The following is a 16,529-nucleotide window of genomic DNA, read 5'->3' on the forward strand; positions in this document are numbered from 1 at the left end:
GAGTACGGTAGTAAGGTGAGAGCAGGTTGTGCAAGATTAGTGTGTTTGCATGGGAATAAGTTTATTCATGACATTTCAATCTTGTAAATATTTATATGTTCTGTAAAAAAAAAAACTGACATGTGATTGTCTCATGTGAAACAGTAAGACAGTCTTCTTCTCCCTCCTTACACCTCACCTCCCCCTCAACCAACAGTCGTGCACTCACACACATGGTGGTGTTGAGTACACTGTGGGCCTGGCATAGCGGTGTTGGCAGAGAGTGCAGAGAGGGGTAAAGAGAAACAGAGAGGCAGAGAGGAAAAAATCAATAGCCATCGACATGCAACACTGCATCAAGACTGTTACTGTCCAGAGAGAGGAGAGCAGGAGGGAGGAAGAGAGGGAGGGAGGGCTGGGGAGGCTATTGTACACGAGTCGAGAGCCCTTCGAAAGACAGGCGGGTTGAAAGAGAGAGAGACGAAGGTGAGAAGAGGGCTGTAATTGAGAGAAAAGATCTATTTGATATAACCAGAGAGAAAGAAAGAGAGGGTGGGACAAGAGGCAGATGAAAAGGGGATTGTGATGAAGAAGGAAGGAGCAATTAGGGAGAGGCAGAAAGGAAAATGGGCAAAAATAAAGGAAAGAGCAGGAGAGATATGAAAAGGAGGCTAAGCCGTTAGAGAGATGAAGGAGATGTGAAAAGCCTGGCAGGCAGAGAGACAGTGAGGTGAATTATTTTGTGATAGCAAACCCATTTTCAAGCAAAAGATTACAGCGCCTGTAAACAGGTGAATACATAGTACCTCATCACTCTGTAGTGTTGAAGTAATTGTCCTCCTATAGCCACTGTGTGAGGTATCATACGTGTAGATGCCTACATGCTGTTGTGAGCGTGTATGTGTGTTTCTATCCCTCTGACTCAGGTGTCTTTTATAATGAGATCCATTAGCCAGAACAAGACACAACAGAAGAGATAACTCAAATATAAATGAAGCTGTGTATACTGCGTGCTCTTTTAATAACAAGACCTGAAAATAAATGCATTATATGGACACAACAGTGATGTGATTGTGAGTAGATGTATTAGTTAAGTTCTGTAATCACAGGGGGAAAGGTCCTGGATGTAATTAAGGTCTACAGTGATCACCAAAGCACAGTGTCAAAGTTTTTAACCAAAGTTTATAGTGTCTATACAAATACAAACACGCCTAATTTAGTATAATATATTCACATTAAACCTACATCTACACTAACCTTCTGAACCTCCAAATCACTGATCACATCTCAGATTTGTTTGGTGATTCATAAAACTCTGGTAATATGCTCTCTGGTGGCTTTTTAAGCTGGTTTGAGAAACAGAGCTTAGTCGGTGAAATTAAGAATGTCGTCTTTTTACACAGCTGACTTGCTACCTAGCATTCATGAGAAATAGTAACAGAAAGGTGGCTAAAAAATGGATAAGATCAGCATAGCTGTACAAGTTGATGTAAGCCGATATAAAGGAACATAAATCAACATGTGTATTCTGTCGATGTGAAAAATTCTTATTTTTAGGTTTATTTTTATAGGCTACATCCAGACTAAAGTGGCTAAATTTGAAAACACTGTTTGATAATTCTGTGTGTCTACACAGGTTATTTACATGTGTGTACACTGCATGTCCAAATAAAAGGAAAACATTTAACTTACCTGCCTCTTTTCTCAACCCTGTTCACCTATGCTGTGTTGTAATACAGCAGAGCTCTTCGTTTATTTGCTCTCGTTTACACGTTTTCTGTGTTGTCAGGCAACCACATAGGGATTCAGTCACAGTTTCTAGAAGCTACCTGTTAACCAGGCAAACATTAACTCCTGCGCTGCTGTTATCGAACGCTGATCAAATAAAAGTCGTCTGGAAAAATCACATCAATCAAAAATAACGGTTAATGGGCACACCTCTGTTGTGTGTCCGGCCCTGCAGATCGTTTTCTGAAACAGGTGAGAAAAATGTCGGCCTAATGTGGATGGAACGCCAAACGGGGAGAAAAAGATGAGCTGTCAGATTTGTGCGGCTGTACACTAACTTGTGTCCACCCTGTCAAGCTGTTTGATTGTGGGTTGGATATTAAAGGTTTTAAACCATCTTGTTTTCAAAAGGGACCCAACCAGGTCAAAAAGAGGCCAAACAGATTCCTACAGTTAGCTGAACTTCTAACTCTTCTTCCAACCATCAAAGGAATGGGTTCACAATGCAATGTATTCCATAACCCTTTGGGCAACAAACACGAGAATCCAATGCAGAGTTAATGGGGGTGAACTGGATGCGTATTGAGTAAACCAGGATTCAACCACAAAAACCCCTCCATCACTGTGGTGCGCTCTAAGCAGTTTTATTGTTCCAGAGTTCAGTTCCTGCTTTGTTCTTTTACCTTCAGTATTTTTGGACAATGGTTTTCTGTTCTGTTCTGTTCCTTATCTCCATCCAACTAACCTGCTGTACTTTGTTCTTAAATGAATTAGTTTTGGACACCACAGACTGTTTCTATTCTTTTCTCATTTTTAAAAGTTTCATCTTTTTTTTTCTTCATTCGTTGTACTCTGTTCCCTGTTGTCTGTGTGTCAGGACGGCCCATGCGCAGGGTAAAGCAGAGGCAGCGGTAGGAGCAGCTCAGAAAGCCCAGGAGGAGAGCCGTATGGCCAGGGTCACCGCCAAGCAGTTCTCCCCTTCCTTCCAGCACCCAGGAAACGGTAAGCGCACATACACACACACACACACTGATCAAACTCACAGCTCACACATATATGCCCATATTCTACACAGGTCCATAATCTGCAAAGGCAGCCAAGCAGACATATACACAACAACACGTGTGTGTACACGTGTGTGAATAAACAAAACACATACATGAGTGTGTGTATGTGTGTGTGGGCTGGTGGTAAAGGTCAGTACCAACCACCCTCCAGCTTTGCGTTTCTGCCTTTGTCACTCACATCTGTACAACACTGCAGGTAGCCAGCCCACAAGAACACGCACCGTGACACACACACACACACAGACACACACTGACTTCACAACACATACTGTACGCTCCCACACACACATACCTGAGATGACAGTGATTGTTCTTTTGCCATCTATTCAGCTCTCAGCGGCTGTCTGTTTGTCCATGTTATTGTGAGGGCATCTGTGTCAACAAGCATCAGTGCTGACATTTTGTTGATATCTTGGGCGTCATCTTCTACCCTACTGTTTCCTTTGCATCAGTTCGCACATAAAAACTAACAGACTGAACAGAAATGATTAGGGGGGAGTGGGGGTCAGAGAAGGGGAGGATTATCTATTTTTCTCTTTGCTGAAGAAAAGGTAGTTTGAGATTTTTAGGTACTCCCTTTTCCTTATCCCAGGTTCTTTCCTCACTTGTAAGATTTGCTGTAGAAAAATGTCAAAAATGATTAAATCACAAAGATGTTTTTTGTTTTGTTTGTTTGTTTTTTTATGTTTTAATGTTGCATTCCTTCAGCCAGCAGTCTGGAAGACAGGTCTCCAACACATCCAGCCATTCAAATAAGGCAACATGTATTTGATTTGAGAGACAGACATCATCATGACAGACAGAAATCATCGATGCCAGACCACAACTTCATTTAATCTAATTCATGTATAGTGGAATCTGGACTCGATTCACTTGCTCTGTGGCTGTAATAACTGCTTACTGTGCAGCTCTTCATTCAAAGAAGAAAGTAGCTGGAATATTCACCATTTTGCCATAAATACATGATTTGACATGGGGTGGTGAACATGTTGGCTGACCAGTGGCCTAATGGTTTACCCATATACCACAAAACCACAATGTCAAAGGCTCAGGTCTCAGCTGTGCAACTCTTGTTGACTAATTAAAAATATATACATTTAATCTAAATAATATGATATAATAAAATTGTTAAAACCAAGAAGCGGGTGTTATTATACTGCCATGACTTTTAAACGCGTTTAAAGCAGTGCCCTGTGATGACACTTCACCTCACCTCCTCCTTAAATGAAATGTCCGTTGTCCTCCTGCAGGTATGGAGGTGCAGCGTCCTAAGCGTCAGGTGTCCAGCGAAATGGAGGGTGAGGGGTTGTCGAGTAGCGCTGGCACAGCCGACAGCCCCGATCTGTACGTGAAGAGTGGAGCATCTGACGACCCCTCTAACGACGCTGCCACCCCTGACCTCAGCCCCCCTTCTTCCTCACCCCCTCATACCCCGCCTCCCCCTGCCCGGCCGTCCCAGCGCAGCAAGAGCGCACGCTTCCACCGGCAGAGCGCCGTGGACCACGGAGACAGGGCGAAGGAGGGGGGAGAAAGGAGCGAGAAGGGTGGGGGAGGAGGGAAGACAGAGATCCAGGTGTTGATGGAGGCAGGTAGCGGAGGAGGTGAAGGCAGTGGGGGAGGAGGGAAGGGGGAGTACCCGCGGGCCAACAGCTGGAGCGAGGACAAGAGGAGAGGGATGTTGTCAAAAGGAGGAGGAGGTGGGCTCAGTGGGCGAGGGGCGAGTCGGACCAACGGACACAAACACAGCTCCTCCAATCACAAGTCACGGGAGCACGGCTCATCCAATCACAGACAGGCCAGAGCGGACAGGTGGACGGAGTCGTCCTCGTCTGCCTCCTGGACGTCTGGGCACAGGGGTGTGCACGGCAGGGGGGGTCGGCTGCTGGAGCAGGACGAGGAGAAAATTAGCAACTACGAGATGGAGATGAAGCCTTTACAGCCCAGAGACTCCACCATCCACAAGCCCCATGGGCACGGGGAGGAGAGGCACGGGCACAGTCACGCGCACGGAGAAGGGCGATCACACGCTGTGCAGCGGCAGAGACACAAGAACCGCGAAGGAAGGGACGGGAGGGAGGGGAAGGAGGGGGCTAAAGAATCAGTGCACAAGCTGGACAGACCGGGGGAGAAGATGGATTCACGGCCTCTGCGCCGGGACCTCACCCTCTCCCCCCCTCTGAAGTCCTCACCCATCACACCGGAGCAGCAGGACCACAGCCTCACGCATAGCAAAGGCAACTCGGTAAGACTCACACTGCGCTGACCAACGCATCTCTGTCATACAAGTACTACACTTTACCAGCTCTGAAAGGCAAATTTAAAGCTGCACCAGGAAAGATTAGTGTTTCATAAAACTGATGATGACTGGGACTGAATGTCTTCATCATCATCTGGAACAGTCTGTGGCTGGAACTTTAGATTTCACTTATCCAAACATTCAGTGCAGAGTTGACTTTTGTTGCTTTCAGTCTCTGTCAGTGTGATGTGTAAAACTTTTACAGTGAGTGTATTACCACAAAAAACAACAACACAAACATTTCCCAGTTTAAAAACAAAGCCAAGAGAATTAATTTTTTATTTTTTTGTCAAACAAAATTGCAGTTTGACTTTAATTTCTTTCTTGTAAAAAAATGATCTCAGTTTCATATATTATCTATCTTTTACATATAAGCAGCTCATCACCTAATGCTGTGAGATTTAATAACAACTAAGTACTTAATGCTGAATCTTAAATAGTTCTGAATAGTACTGAAGCTCCAGTGGGTATCAGCATCACTCTGTGTTATGTGTCAGATGTACAGTATGAGCTGATCAGAGGATTTTCAGCAACAGTGATGAACTCCCTCATTTATCCTATCAAGCATCACACTGACATATTTGTACTGAAAGCAGTTTTAATACACACACAGGGGCAAACAGCTGCAAAGTTGACTGGCACCGTCAGCATGTTCTCTTTGTTTGTTAATTTGCAATGGTTTAGCTGCAGTCATACAGTAATAAGATAATAACTCAGCGTCTGCACAAATCCTGTTACTGTGTTGTTTGTGTTGATTAGGCCATCATTCTTATTGGTCATATTATTTTACACGCCTGTTTCATTGCTCGTCCATTTGGGCAAAACACATGTTAATATTCAGTTTAATTTTTCACTGTTTAAATGATACGGTTAAAGCGGGGACTTGTTTAAATCCCGTCTTGTTTGTTTGTGTAGCGAAGCCTAATGAACCGTTGTAAGATGAAATCTCGTCACTAGATCTCTGCATCTCCACAGTTAACCTGTTGGGTAATAGCTGCTGTGAATGATGGCCAAAACAAAGACGCAGACCTGGGAGTGACATTTAAAAAATTAGATTTCCTTTAGTAAATACAGCAAGCAGCAAACAGGCCGACATTGGAAGTAGTCAGTAAACATTTTACTGATCGTGCTACACAATATGGCCTGAAGCACATAGACACCACAACATTACACCATTTATGACTGACCCATTTGTGACTGATGAACATGTTATTCCAAAACCATGAGCAATAATCTGCTGCTGTAACAGCCTCCACTTTTCTGGGAAGGCTTTCCGCCAGATATTGGAACCTGGCTGCAAGGATTTGCTCCTATTCAGCTACAAGAGAATTAGTAAGATGGGCTACTGATGTTGGGCGATAACGCCTGGCTCGCGTTCCAGTTCATCAGGGCATCAGAGTCAGGGCTCTGTGCAGGCCAGTCAAGTTCTTCCACACCAGACTAGGAAAAGCATTTCTTTATGGGCCTGTTTTGTGCACAGGGACAATGTCACGTTGAAACGGGGAAAGAGCTTTCACCAAAATGTTGCCACAAAGTTGGAAGCACACTACTATAGAAAACACAGTTGTGTTCTGTTGACATTATTATCTTATAAAGCTGATATTGCAAGTGTTTTAGCAAACAGTGGCAATTTACACACTCTGAGCAGACATGGAGAAACATTAGCATTCATTTGCAATTGTGTCTGGTAACCTGATGAATCTAAGTCCAATATTCACTCTACTCTTTGCTCGGTTTTGGTAGGGGAAATATCTACTGGCTAAATTCTCCACCATGTTCAGCATCTAATTACTAACTTTGTCTGGTATTTGGTGCTTGGCATGTGGTGACAGAGGGTTCATCAGAGCTTTTTAACTGAAAACAGCTGCCTGCTGATGAGAGCTCCGAGAGTGAACCAACATATTAAAGTTGCAGGCTGTGAAACCAAAGCAGTGACTTAAAATTGCTACAGAGCTCTGACAAGAGCTGCGGAGTCAGTTGATAATTCTCTGCGGGTTCACCGCTAAGAGCAACTCATTTCATTTTACATGTAGTCATTTTTATCCAATATAAAAATATCGACTATAGCAGGTTTAAATTTGAGTAGTTTGATTCTCTCTGTGTCTTTGTTTGGCCTTAATGTCTCACTGGACAGCAGCTGTATGGTGCATTTGTCATATCTGTCATGTCACTGCCACACATTGATTTGACTAAAAGGATTTGTTGCCCACTGTCATGAGGATACATCCCATCCCCAGTGACATAACACAATGTTATCCCACATATTAAGATAATCCTGCGGGAGCGGCACTAGGTTTAACCTTGTGAAATAAAGAAAGATTTTTTTTTGTGTGTGTGCTATGAGCAAGCAGCGGGGATTACGTTGTTATAATATAATTTTTTGGCTACGTCTTGACTCAGGCTGGTGGATGGCCCCAACCGAACTAATCCTGGATGATAATGCGGCCGCAGCATTAGCTAATGAAACCAACAGGAAAATCAGCAGCAAGTGAAAACCACACGTCGTACGCTACAGACATACACTGAGCAGAACGCATTATGAATACAAGCTCTCTCTCTCTCTCTCTCTCTCTCTCTCTCTCTCTCTCTCTCTCTCTCTCTCTCTCTCTCTCTCTCTCACACACACACACACACACTGTGTACGTGTGCATTGTTAAATACAGTCCCACACTCCTCACACAACTTGCTCACTTTGATACAAATTTGTCTGAAACAGTGTGATGACTCTGAGTTAAGTCTGTTAATTTAATAGGTTAATGGCTGCTACTACCTGCAACATGACAACATGAAGACTTAAACACACACACACACACGCACACACACAGGCGGAGGGAGAACCTCAGCGGTCCTTTCTGCACCTTAGTAACAGCAGATTGGCAAACTAGCCCCTTCCTCACAGAAGGCCCCCTATTGGTTAACCAGCGCTCTGTTGCTAGGGAACAGCTTATGCCTTGCTTCAACAGCGGCCAATCGGTGGGCGTGTGTCAGTGACAGGGGGGTGGGGGTGGATGGAGGTGGGGTGCTTGTGTGTGTGTGTGTGTGTGTTTGCAGCCGCAGAGAAGCAAGTGAGATTTGTGTAAGACAGGTTCACAGCATACACAGATACTATCACACTCAGATGAATATACACAGGGAGTGCTGCGAACACCATGGGAACACTGGGGTTGCTCTCACACATGTGCACACACATCCTGGTTTTACTATATTCGTAGGGATCTGTCATGGACGTAATGCATTCCCGAGCCCTTTACCCTAACCTTAACCATCACAACCAAGTGCCTAAGCCCAACCCTAACCCTAAACCGATTCCAAGTCTTTTCCCTCAAACAGCCATTTAAACCTGTGGGGTCCACCGTTTTGGTCCCTGCAAAGCTGTCAGAACCCACAAGTTTAGTGGGCTTTTGGTTTTAAGAGCCCACATATATAGTAAAGAAAGTCCACACACACACAAACACACACAGGTCCTCTAAATCAATCAGTCAATTGATCTTTATTTATATTGTGCCTTTCGTGCAAGATTGTGCATTATACAGAAACAGTAAAAAGATGATTACGCGCTCACTGTATCCACTGTAGCATGAAACCTCTGTACCAAAATAGCACTGTACCTCTGTGTCCACTCAAAGACATCAACTAGTCTTCATCATGGGACAGGAAGACCGAAGAAGACACTTAACATAATGACAGAGAGATCTAAAAAGTAAAGAAATAAAATTACGTTTAAATATGAGGGCTGGATGAACAGATAAACCAGTGACTCTAAGATAAACACGTCTGTAAGATATCAAGAAAAAATGTCAACAGAGTTTGAGGCCCAGAGGATTATATACACTAAGGCCTGGTTCTTCAATGGTCAGCAGTAGATCATGGAACAACCGAAAGGCCAGTGTCGGGTGAATGAACAGATTTGGCATCTTTAAACCATGTGATCAGTCACTAGTCCAATGAGTTATCTCAAAACCAAGAGCAGAATCTCAAAATATACAAAGACGAATCTGCTACCAGAGAGAATTTTAAACAGGTGGATGTCCACATGATGTGTCTGTCCTCTCATACTCGTCAGCACACGTGCTACTGCATTTTGGCTGCCCTGCAGTTTATCTAAAGCTTTCACAGGGTAGGCAACAAAAGAAAGCACTACAGAGTACTGTAGTCAAACCTGCTAGTGATAAAAGCATGCACAGGTCTCTCAGTATATGCGTGGGAGAGATATGGCTGTACTTTTGCAGTATTTCCTAAGATGATAAAAAGCAGTGTTTGTGATATTTTGTATGTGAGCATCAAAATTCAGATGAAGATCAGGAAGCAAACCAGGGTTACTACCTTGGGGCTTGATATTTTGTTTCAAGGATTTTAAGTGACTGTGCAACATCTGTCTGTAAGGCTATGCTTTAATTAATGTGATATTAAAAAAAAAAGTTAATATGATGAATACACTTAGTTTACCAGTAAGGCTAACATCACTGAGTGGTACAGGATTTTCAGTCCAGTGCTCTCCCTAGGACGATTCTGTGCCTCACGACATTTGTCCAGTGCCAATGTTCAGTGCCAGTGCAGGAAGCAGTGCGCTCTTTATGTGAGTGAGGCAGAGAGATGGAGGTAGGGGTAGGAGAAGGTGGTGTAGTGTGTTACTCTCATGCAGGAGACCAAGGTTCATGTCCACAAGTAAATATTAGTCCGATAAGAGCAAAACCAGTTCAGACCTGTAAAGCCTCACACAAATCTTGTGCCATATGTTTTCTGATAAAAAGTACAACGTGCTTACCTTTATCAGAAGTACATTTTTGTCTCTTTGCGGTGATGAGCATGAGAAGCCAGATTGAAACTGTGGTTCAATCATTTGGGTTCAGAAGAATTGTACAACAAGTTGACACCATTAGAGGCTCACACACTATTATACTGTAAAAGCTGCTATGGCTACACGTTACAACGATTCAGCAAAATGTTAACATTCATGTGGATTTGGCCACTTGATGAATACCCAGTATTCACGGGGTATTTAGCTCTGTTTTGGTCTCCTCAGCAGCTAAATGTTCCACTTTCTTTACCAGCTAGTCGCTAGCCATGCCTGCCATTTTGGTGCTGGACCGCTGGAGCACAGTTAGAGATTTTTTGCTGAAGTCAGCTACCTGCAGCTGCTGGAAGTAGGGTTTGATGGGAGTAGAGAAAGTGAAATAAAGAAGAATGAATTTGTTGCCCATAAGTCATAAGCTAAGCAAAGGTAAAGCTGCAGAGTTTGGGAGTAATTTTGTCACCGTGATGGATCCTATTGACATCACACAGTCATTTGAGTCATTGTTAATATAAAACATACAGGAATGTTTTGTAATGGCAGCTGTCTGTGGCCAGGGGAAGATGCCAGAAAAGCAGAAAAATGATTTGTTCTGTGCCAGCACTCCATCCTCAGGATGATATACATTCTGTTTAAAAGGTGTTTGGTGGGGGAAAGGACACCAAATAGGGGCTCACACATTTTGTACTGTGAATCTACTTAACCTGATCTTTCCAATCCCTGAGGAGTACTGCTCTACGCTGTGTGCATTTTCAGGATTTACTCACCAGAAGGATTAAGAGTAAACCAGCTCTGTTGTAGAAAAGTAAATAACAGTTATTAATTTAAAAAAAAATATTAGTGGCAAGTCTGCAATCAGTCACACTTGCAATTAGTCATACTTGAGGATTGAAGAAATAATGGTAGAAAATGTGGATTTCAGAGTGTTGTACCAATCACTAAATCACTAAAAGGCAATGGTAGATGATGTGCTTAAACATAAACTGCCACACCTTCATTTATTTCCCCCAAAAACTCGCTTGGATCTTGGGCTGTTCAATATTTCTAAAGCAATATGGAATATTTGCTGCTCCATGATGCCACTCTCATATCTGCAGGCTATTTATGAAACTACAGCAATCAGTTGCTTAGCTTAGCTTAGCATTAAGACTGGAAACAGAGGGAAACAGCTGGCCTGGCTCTGGATATAGGCCTTACAGCACCTCTGAAGCTCACTAATTAACATGTTACGTTTCATTTGTTTAACGCTTATAATACAAACACTGAGCAGCAAAAACAACACATCAACCTTTTTTTACTCTGGGCAAGAAAGAAGATTCAGCAGACATATCCTGTCTTTAAGATCTGTGACTCTCCAAATGATTTACTCAGTGAAAATACAAATTGTGAATGAGTATCCTCTCTTGGCACAAATGAAATAATCAGACTGAAAATAATCTAATTATACAGTAATCAGTCAACCACTTGTCAGAGGTTGAGACTCCAGTGTAAAAACCACAGAAAATGGCTATGAATATGTATAGGTCAGGAGTACCACTGCATATTGAGGTGGTCCAAACACAGTGTGTGGCCACATAAAAAAAACTACACACCTTTCTTTCCAAATAGAGGTGGGAAGATCAGAGGATTTCATCCACCTGTGGCCTGGTAATCACTATGACACAGATCTGTGATAAGCCTATCACCGGGTTGATCAGCAGAAACCTCGTTAGCAGCCACTCTGGACAGATTCATTTACAACAATGTTGCACTAATGCAACTTAATATCAGTGTGTAATGTTACTCAGAGTCCCATTTTCCCACTCCCACTGCAGCTATTGTTGAAGTTATTTTAGTGGTAGACTTAATTAAAAACATAGTTCTTCTGCACCTCTTCTTTTGATTAATCCTTTATTAAGACTTAAATATACTCTATGTTAACACCAGTAAAATGTGTGATTTTCACAGAAGGGGGAGATTCTGCATGGGGTTTTAAAAAAAAAAAAAAAGAAAAGGAAAAAAAAATGCTGCTGCATCGATGGTAATGTCAGTGAATATACTAGATTCCCTTTCACATATTTACCCAGAGTGGACAGGTGGTCAGAACGACTGGCCTTCACCCACATGACCCAGGTTGTCAGCAAGCATCTGCTGAAGTGTCACTGAGCAAGACACGGACTCCCCACCAGCTCCAGACTGCTGTTCTACAGCAAAGCTTGACCTCTGACCTCTCCCTGTCAGAGAAGGTGGACTTCCCTGTGGGATCAACACAGGATTGTCTTATTTATCTTAAGATGCAAATTGCTCCTTCATCAATGCACTGCGTACATGTGTCATTGTTGCTGCTGGGACCGTTTTTGGCGTACCTCTTGAAGAATTTGACACAAATCAAATTAACTTTTAACAAAAAATAATCAAATATGCTGTTGCGGAAAAAAACATGGAAGGAATTTCTGGTATGTATGAACTATGGGACAGACGTTGAGTAAACCTCTTTCTCTGACACTAGATCTCTTTCTCTCTGATACTGTACATGTGATTAGTCATGCAATCACTTGAAATCTGCTGTTAAAATTGCTCTCCTGTTAATAGGAGTCACTCACTCAATATACATCTTATTCCTTATTCTTTACACTAAGTGACGATTTTATTAACTTCCACGACTCTATCATTCATCATTTATTCGTTTCCTCTGAAGAGAACATCAGCTGGTAAAAAGCTCCAGAGTCACCAGCTTTAGCATCTCCACAGTAGCACAAAAACCAAGATCAACATTTCTTCAGTACAGGAGAATACTGTGCCTGTCAGGTGAAAATCCTGCATTTTCAAAATGTCACAGAATTGTATTTAGCTTGACACCTGTGTGTTTGAGTTCATTTGTATTTTTCTTAAAGGTTTTATAAACCCCAGGGCTGTAGGATGTAAGTAATAAAAGCTGAAGTGACACTTACCAGAATTCAGCTGACAGCAGTGGAATGATTGATGCCCGTGCAGTTATGTGAGGTCCAGTGAACGTGGTGTTAAAAATCACCAACAATTTCATAGGAATATGTTGATAGAGGAGAGTCATTGACCTTAATGTCAAAAACAGTGGTATTGTTCTTTAAAACTGCATTAAAACAAAGCACCTCACCGCCTACATATAAGCCTTGGTTGGTTTAAAAGTTTGTGTTCCCTTTTACTTTCTCCTCAATTAACCCTCTTGTACTTTATATCATGTTTGCTGACGTATTCATGATGTATTGTTGTTATTTCATGCTTTTGTTCGAAAGGTAAATGGATGAATATTAATTATTGTGTGTACGTTTGAATGCATTTTGTAGGTTAGATATAATCTATGTGTGAAAACAGCTCTGTGTGTGTGTGTCCTTATTATTGACACACTATCCTTTTCTCTCTTTCTCTCTCTCTCTCTCCCACGCAGGCCTACAGCTCTATCCTGGTTGTCATGGTGATTCTGCTCAACATTGGAGTGGCTATTTTGTTTATCCACTTTTTTATTTAAAGACAGCACTGCTTTCGGAGTCAGCCTATCTATGCTACAACAACTATAAATTCATATGAGTATTATGACAAATCTGCGGCCCCTTCGTGTTCCTGGTGAGAGGACTGCAACTGGCTCAAGTAAGACCAGGACCAAAGAGGGCTCCGCCATCATTTGGGCTAAAGGTGGCTAACCCGGGCTAACCTCGGATAAGCTTGGTCCAGTTGTCGTGAAAGAGATGCTGAAGTGCGTAGCTCAAAGAAGTGGACGAAACAGGGGCGAACCAGTCCAGGTATCTGGACCAGCGGGAGATAATATAGTCCAGAAACTGGACTCAGGTGAGCTTCAATAGTTCACATATAGACTCACATGGGCTGGATCGGTCTGATGCCCAGGCCATGAGCGATGCAGCTGACATTACAGCAAGATGTCTGCTTCCACTGTCTGCAGACAGGACTGACGAGACAGACTTTTTCATCTTCAAATCATAGTTTTCAAGAGATTTGTAACTTCTAATTTATTTATTAACATTTTCTCTCATGTACAATATGTTGATGGGTATATTCTTTATTTTGTAACCCTCCACCCCTCTTTATATAACTCCTGCCTTTTGGTTCCTCCACCTGCCCAGGTGCCTGCCCAGGTGTTGTTACTGATGGTTCAAGGTCTGTTTGTGTGTCTGTGCTGCTTGAACTGCCAAGTGTGTGCTGCCTGGATACATGGTTGGTTGATGGCTTCGTGCCCACACACACACACACACACACACACACACACACACACACACACACATGCTCACACACACACACGCTCATTTCATTTACCCTATCCCTCTCATTCATCTGTCCTCGCTCTGATGTCTGTTTCCTGTAATTCTTCATTTTGTGTAGGGAGTGAGAAGGAGTGTGTGTGTGTGTGTGTGTGTGTGTGTGTGTGTGTGTGTGTGTGTGTGTGTGTGTGTGTGTGTGTGTGAGAACAAATGTGTGCATGCTTGTATCTCTGCATACTGTATGTTGGCAGTGTACATGTCTGTGCAGAATGTGTGTTTGTATCTGTAACAACCTGCGATGTCTTTTCCATCAGTGTATGTTAATGTATGTTAATGTATGTGTGTGTGTGTGTGTGTGTGTGTGTGCGTGTGTGTGCGTGTGTGTGCGTGTGTGCGCGTGTGTGCGCGCGCGCGTGCGCGCGCGTGGTCTCCAAGTAGCTCAGTGGCCTTTCACGCTGTTCATGAACTTTACAAGAGCATCTCATGAGGACGCAGTCACTGCTCATCCACATCTAGCCTACTAGCATTAGCTGACAGCTGTGCTCTCTCAGTCTCTCCCTCCTACTCTCTCCCACCTCCACACACACCAGTCAGAGGATGGAGCTTCCTCTGAGTTGGTGGTAGTTCAAGGATGACCATCCTTGGCAAAGGCCTGCGCCTACTGCACCACTAGCAGAAGAATTTAGAGGAAATACTGACTCCAGTGAAGTGTGTATAACACCAGAAATACAGCTTATAAGACAACGTGATACTGATAAATCAGTGTCTCTGACTGCTTCTTTCAAAACGTAACCTGAAGACACCAACATCTTTTATACTATACTTGCAAGATGTCTGAAAAAAAAATACTAGTCGCCACATGCCTTGCTTTTGTAGCTCAAAGTGATAAAACTACAACAATGCATGCATATGTACTGTAATATCTTAGTTGTGCATTGAATCTGAAAGCCAAAAAAAATCCAGCTTCAGAAGCACATGCGACATGTTAGGTTTTGATAGGAGCAGTGTCTGGAGAACAGCCTGTTCAGCAGCAAAAAGCTGAGTAAAACAGCAGATGTCAGAAACCAACTGAAGTCTCTATGTGGGGTTAGAGATAGTCCATGCAGAACTGAACTCACTTTTTGAGAGAATTTTAGCGACTCAGGTGTGTTGTAGTGTAGTAGGAAGCAGCGGCCAGGGTCAAGGTCAGGATTTACTGCCTCCATTCCTCAGCTTCTCCTCCACCAATCCAAGACCTTCAGTGACTGAAGTACAGTCAGAAATACCAGTAACAATTTGTCAGTTTTTATAGTCAACTGAAAGCGCTGGGTTTTTGTGTGTGTCTCACTCACCCATCTGGCAGACCAGCCTCCGTGTTTGTTTGCATGTGTGCACATGAATGCTCGTCAGAGTGTGTGAACATGTGTGTGCATCTTCCTCCTTCCACGTGATGGGATGGCTGAGCCCGTTGCCATTGGTAACAACTTACGGGGTTGGGGGGGCGGGGGGCGGGGGGCGGGGGGCAGGGAGTATATCGCTGTTGTTTTTCTGTCCGACAGCGTTTCACAAACTATGGATCGAAACTCAAACTCAGCAGTAGATTCATTTCTGGTGTTTCCCCACATTATAACAAGAGTTCAGTCTAATGTGCCTGCACCCCGAGAGGCAGAACCATCTATTTTTTATTTCATTTTGGGTCCCAGACAGAACAGGTTTAAGAAGCTCTGCTGTATACCATCAGCCTGGTGACGATGCCCTGCGCCACCCCGTTAGTCCGCAGCATGCTACAGCATGCCAAGCTCTCTCTATATATTTCTTTCTCTTTCTTTCTTTCTTTCCTTCCTTCCTTCCTTTCTTTCTTTCTTTCTTTATGTTTCTGGGAATTACTCTGTTTTGTTTTTGAGTTATGTGGAGAAAATAATGAAAGTGTTGGAAAGAAAATGACTCTTGGCTCTTGTGTTTTTAATCTCTGTGTGTTTTCATACTTTGTGTGTGCATGTGTGTGTGTGTGTGTGTGTGTGTGTGTGTATGTGGTTGTGCATCAGGCAGCATCCCTGATGCAGAAAGGGAGTGGTACAGGCCTGGGAGGGAGGGAGGGAGGGAGGGGTATGGTTACTATAGCAACGTTAACTGAATTTTCCTGTGAGCGGAGGGGCGGAGTCTGTCCTTTGGGGGCGGGGTTTACCTCTAGAGACCAACGTTGTCAATGAGAGGGCAGGAGGGGTGGGGCTGTACTGATGGAGATGATAGAGTAACACAGGTAGAAGAAAGACAAAGATGAAAGTGCTAACACACATCACAATCACACCAAGTTAATCTCTGTCTATGTTTATGTTTAACCAACAGTCTTGAATAATTTTTAGTTTGTGATGTTTTCTTCATCTGTGTGCAGGTATGGGCAGGTGCCAACACATCATCCATCAGCGAGTGAGCTGCTGCATCAACATCTTCATATACAG

General features: G+C 43.2%; 1 protein-coding gene across 1 annotated transcript in view; it reads left to right on the plus strand.

Annotated features, from left to right (window-relative positions):
* jph3b (junctophilin 3b) overlaps positions 1-13,377 on the plus strand; it is a 38,580-nt gene extending 25,203 nt beyond the window's left edge. Inside the window, exons 4-6 of the mRNA XM_041037691.1 lie at positions 2,585-2,709; positions 4,025-5,016; positions 13,266-13,377. Coding sequence (XP_040893625.1) covers positions 2,585-2,709; positions 4,025-5,016; positions 13,266-13,346 — 1,198 coding nt within the window. The 3' untranslated portion in view covers positions 13,347-13,377. The remainder of the gene's footprint in view (positions 1-2,584; positions 2,710-4,024; positions 5,017-13,265) is intronic.
* The last annotated feature ends 3,152 nt before the right edge of the window (positions 13,378-16,529 follow it).

This window comes from Toxotes jaculatrix, chromosome 5, assembly GCF_017976425.1.
Source record: "Toxotes jaculatrix isolate fToxJac2 chromosome 5, fToxJac2.pri, whole genome shotgun sequence".
NCBI classification, from domain to species: Eukaryota; Metazoa; Chordata; class Actinopteri; family Toxotidae; genus Toxotes; species Toxotes jaculatrix.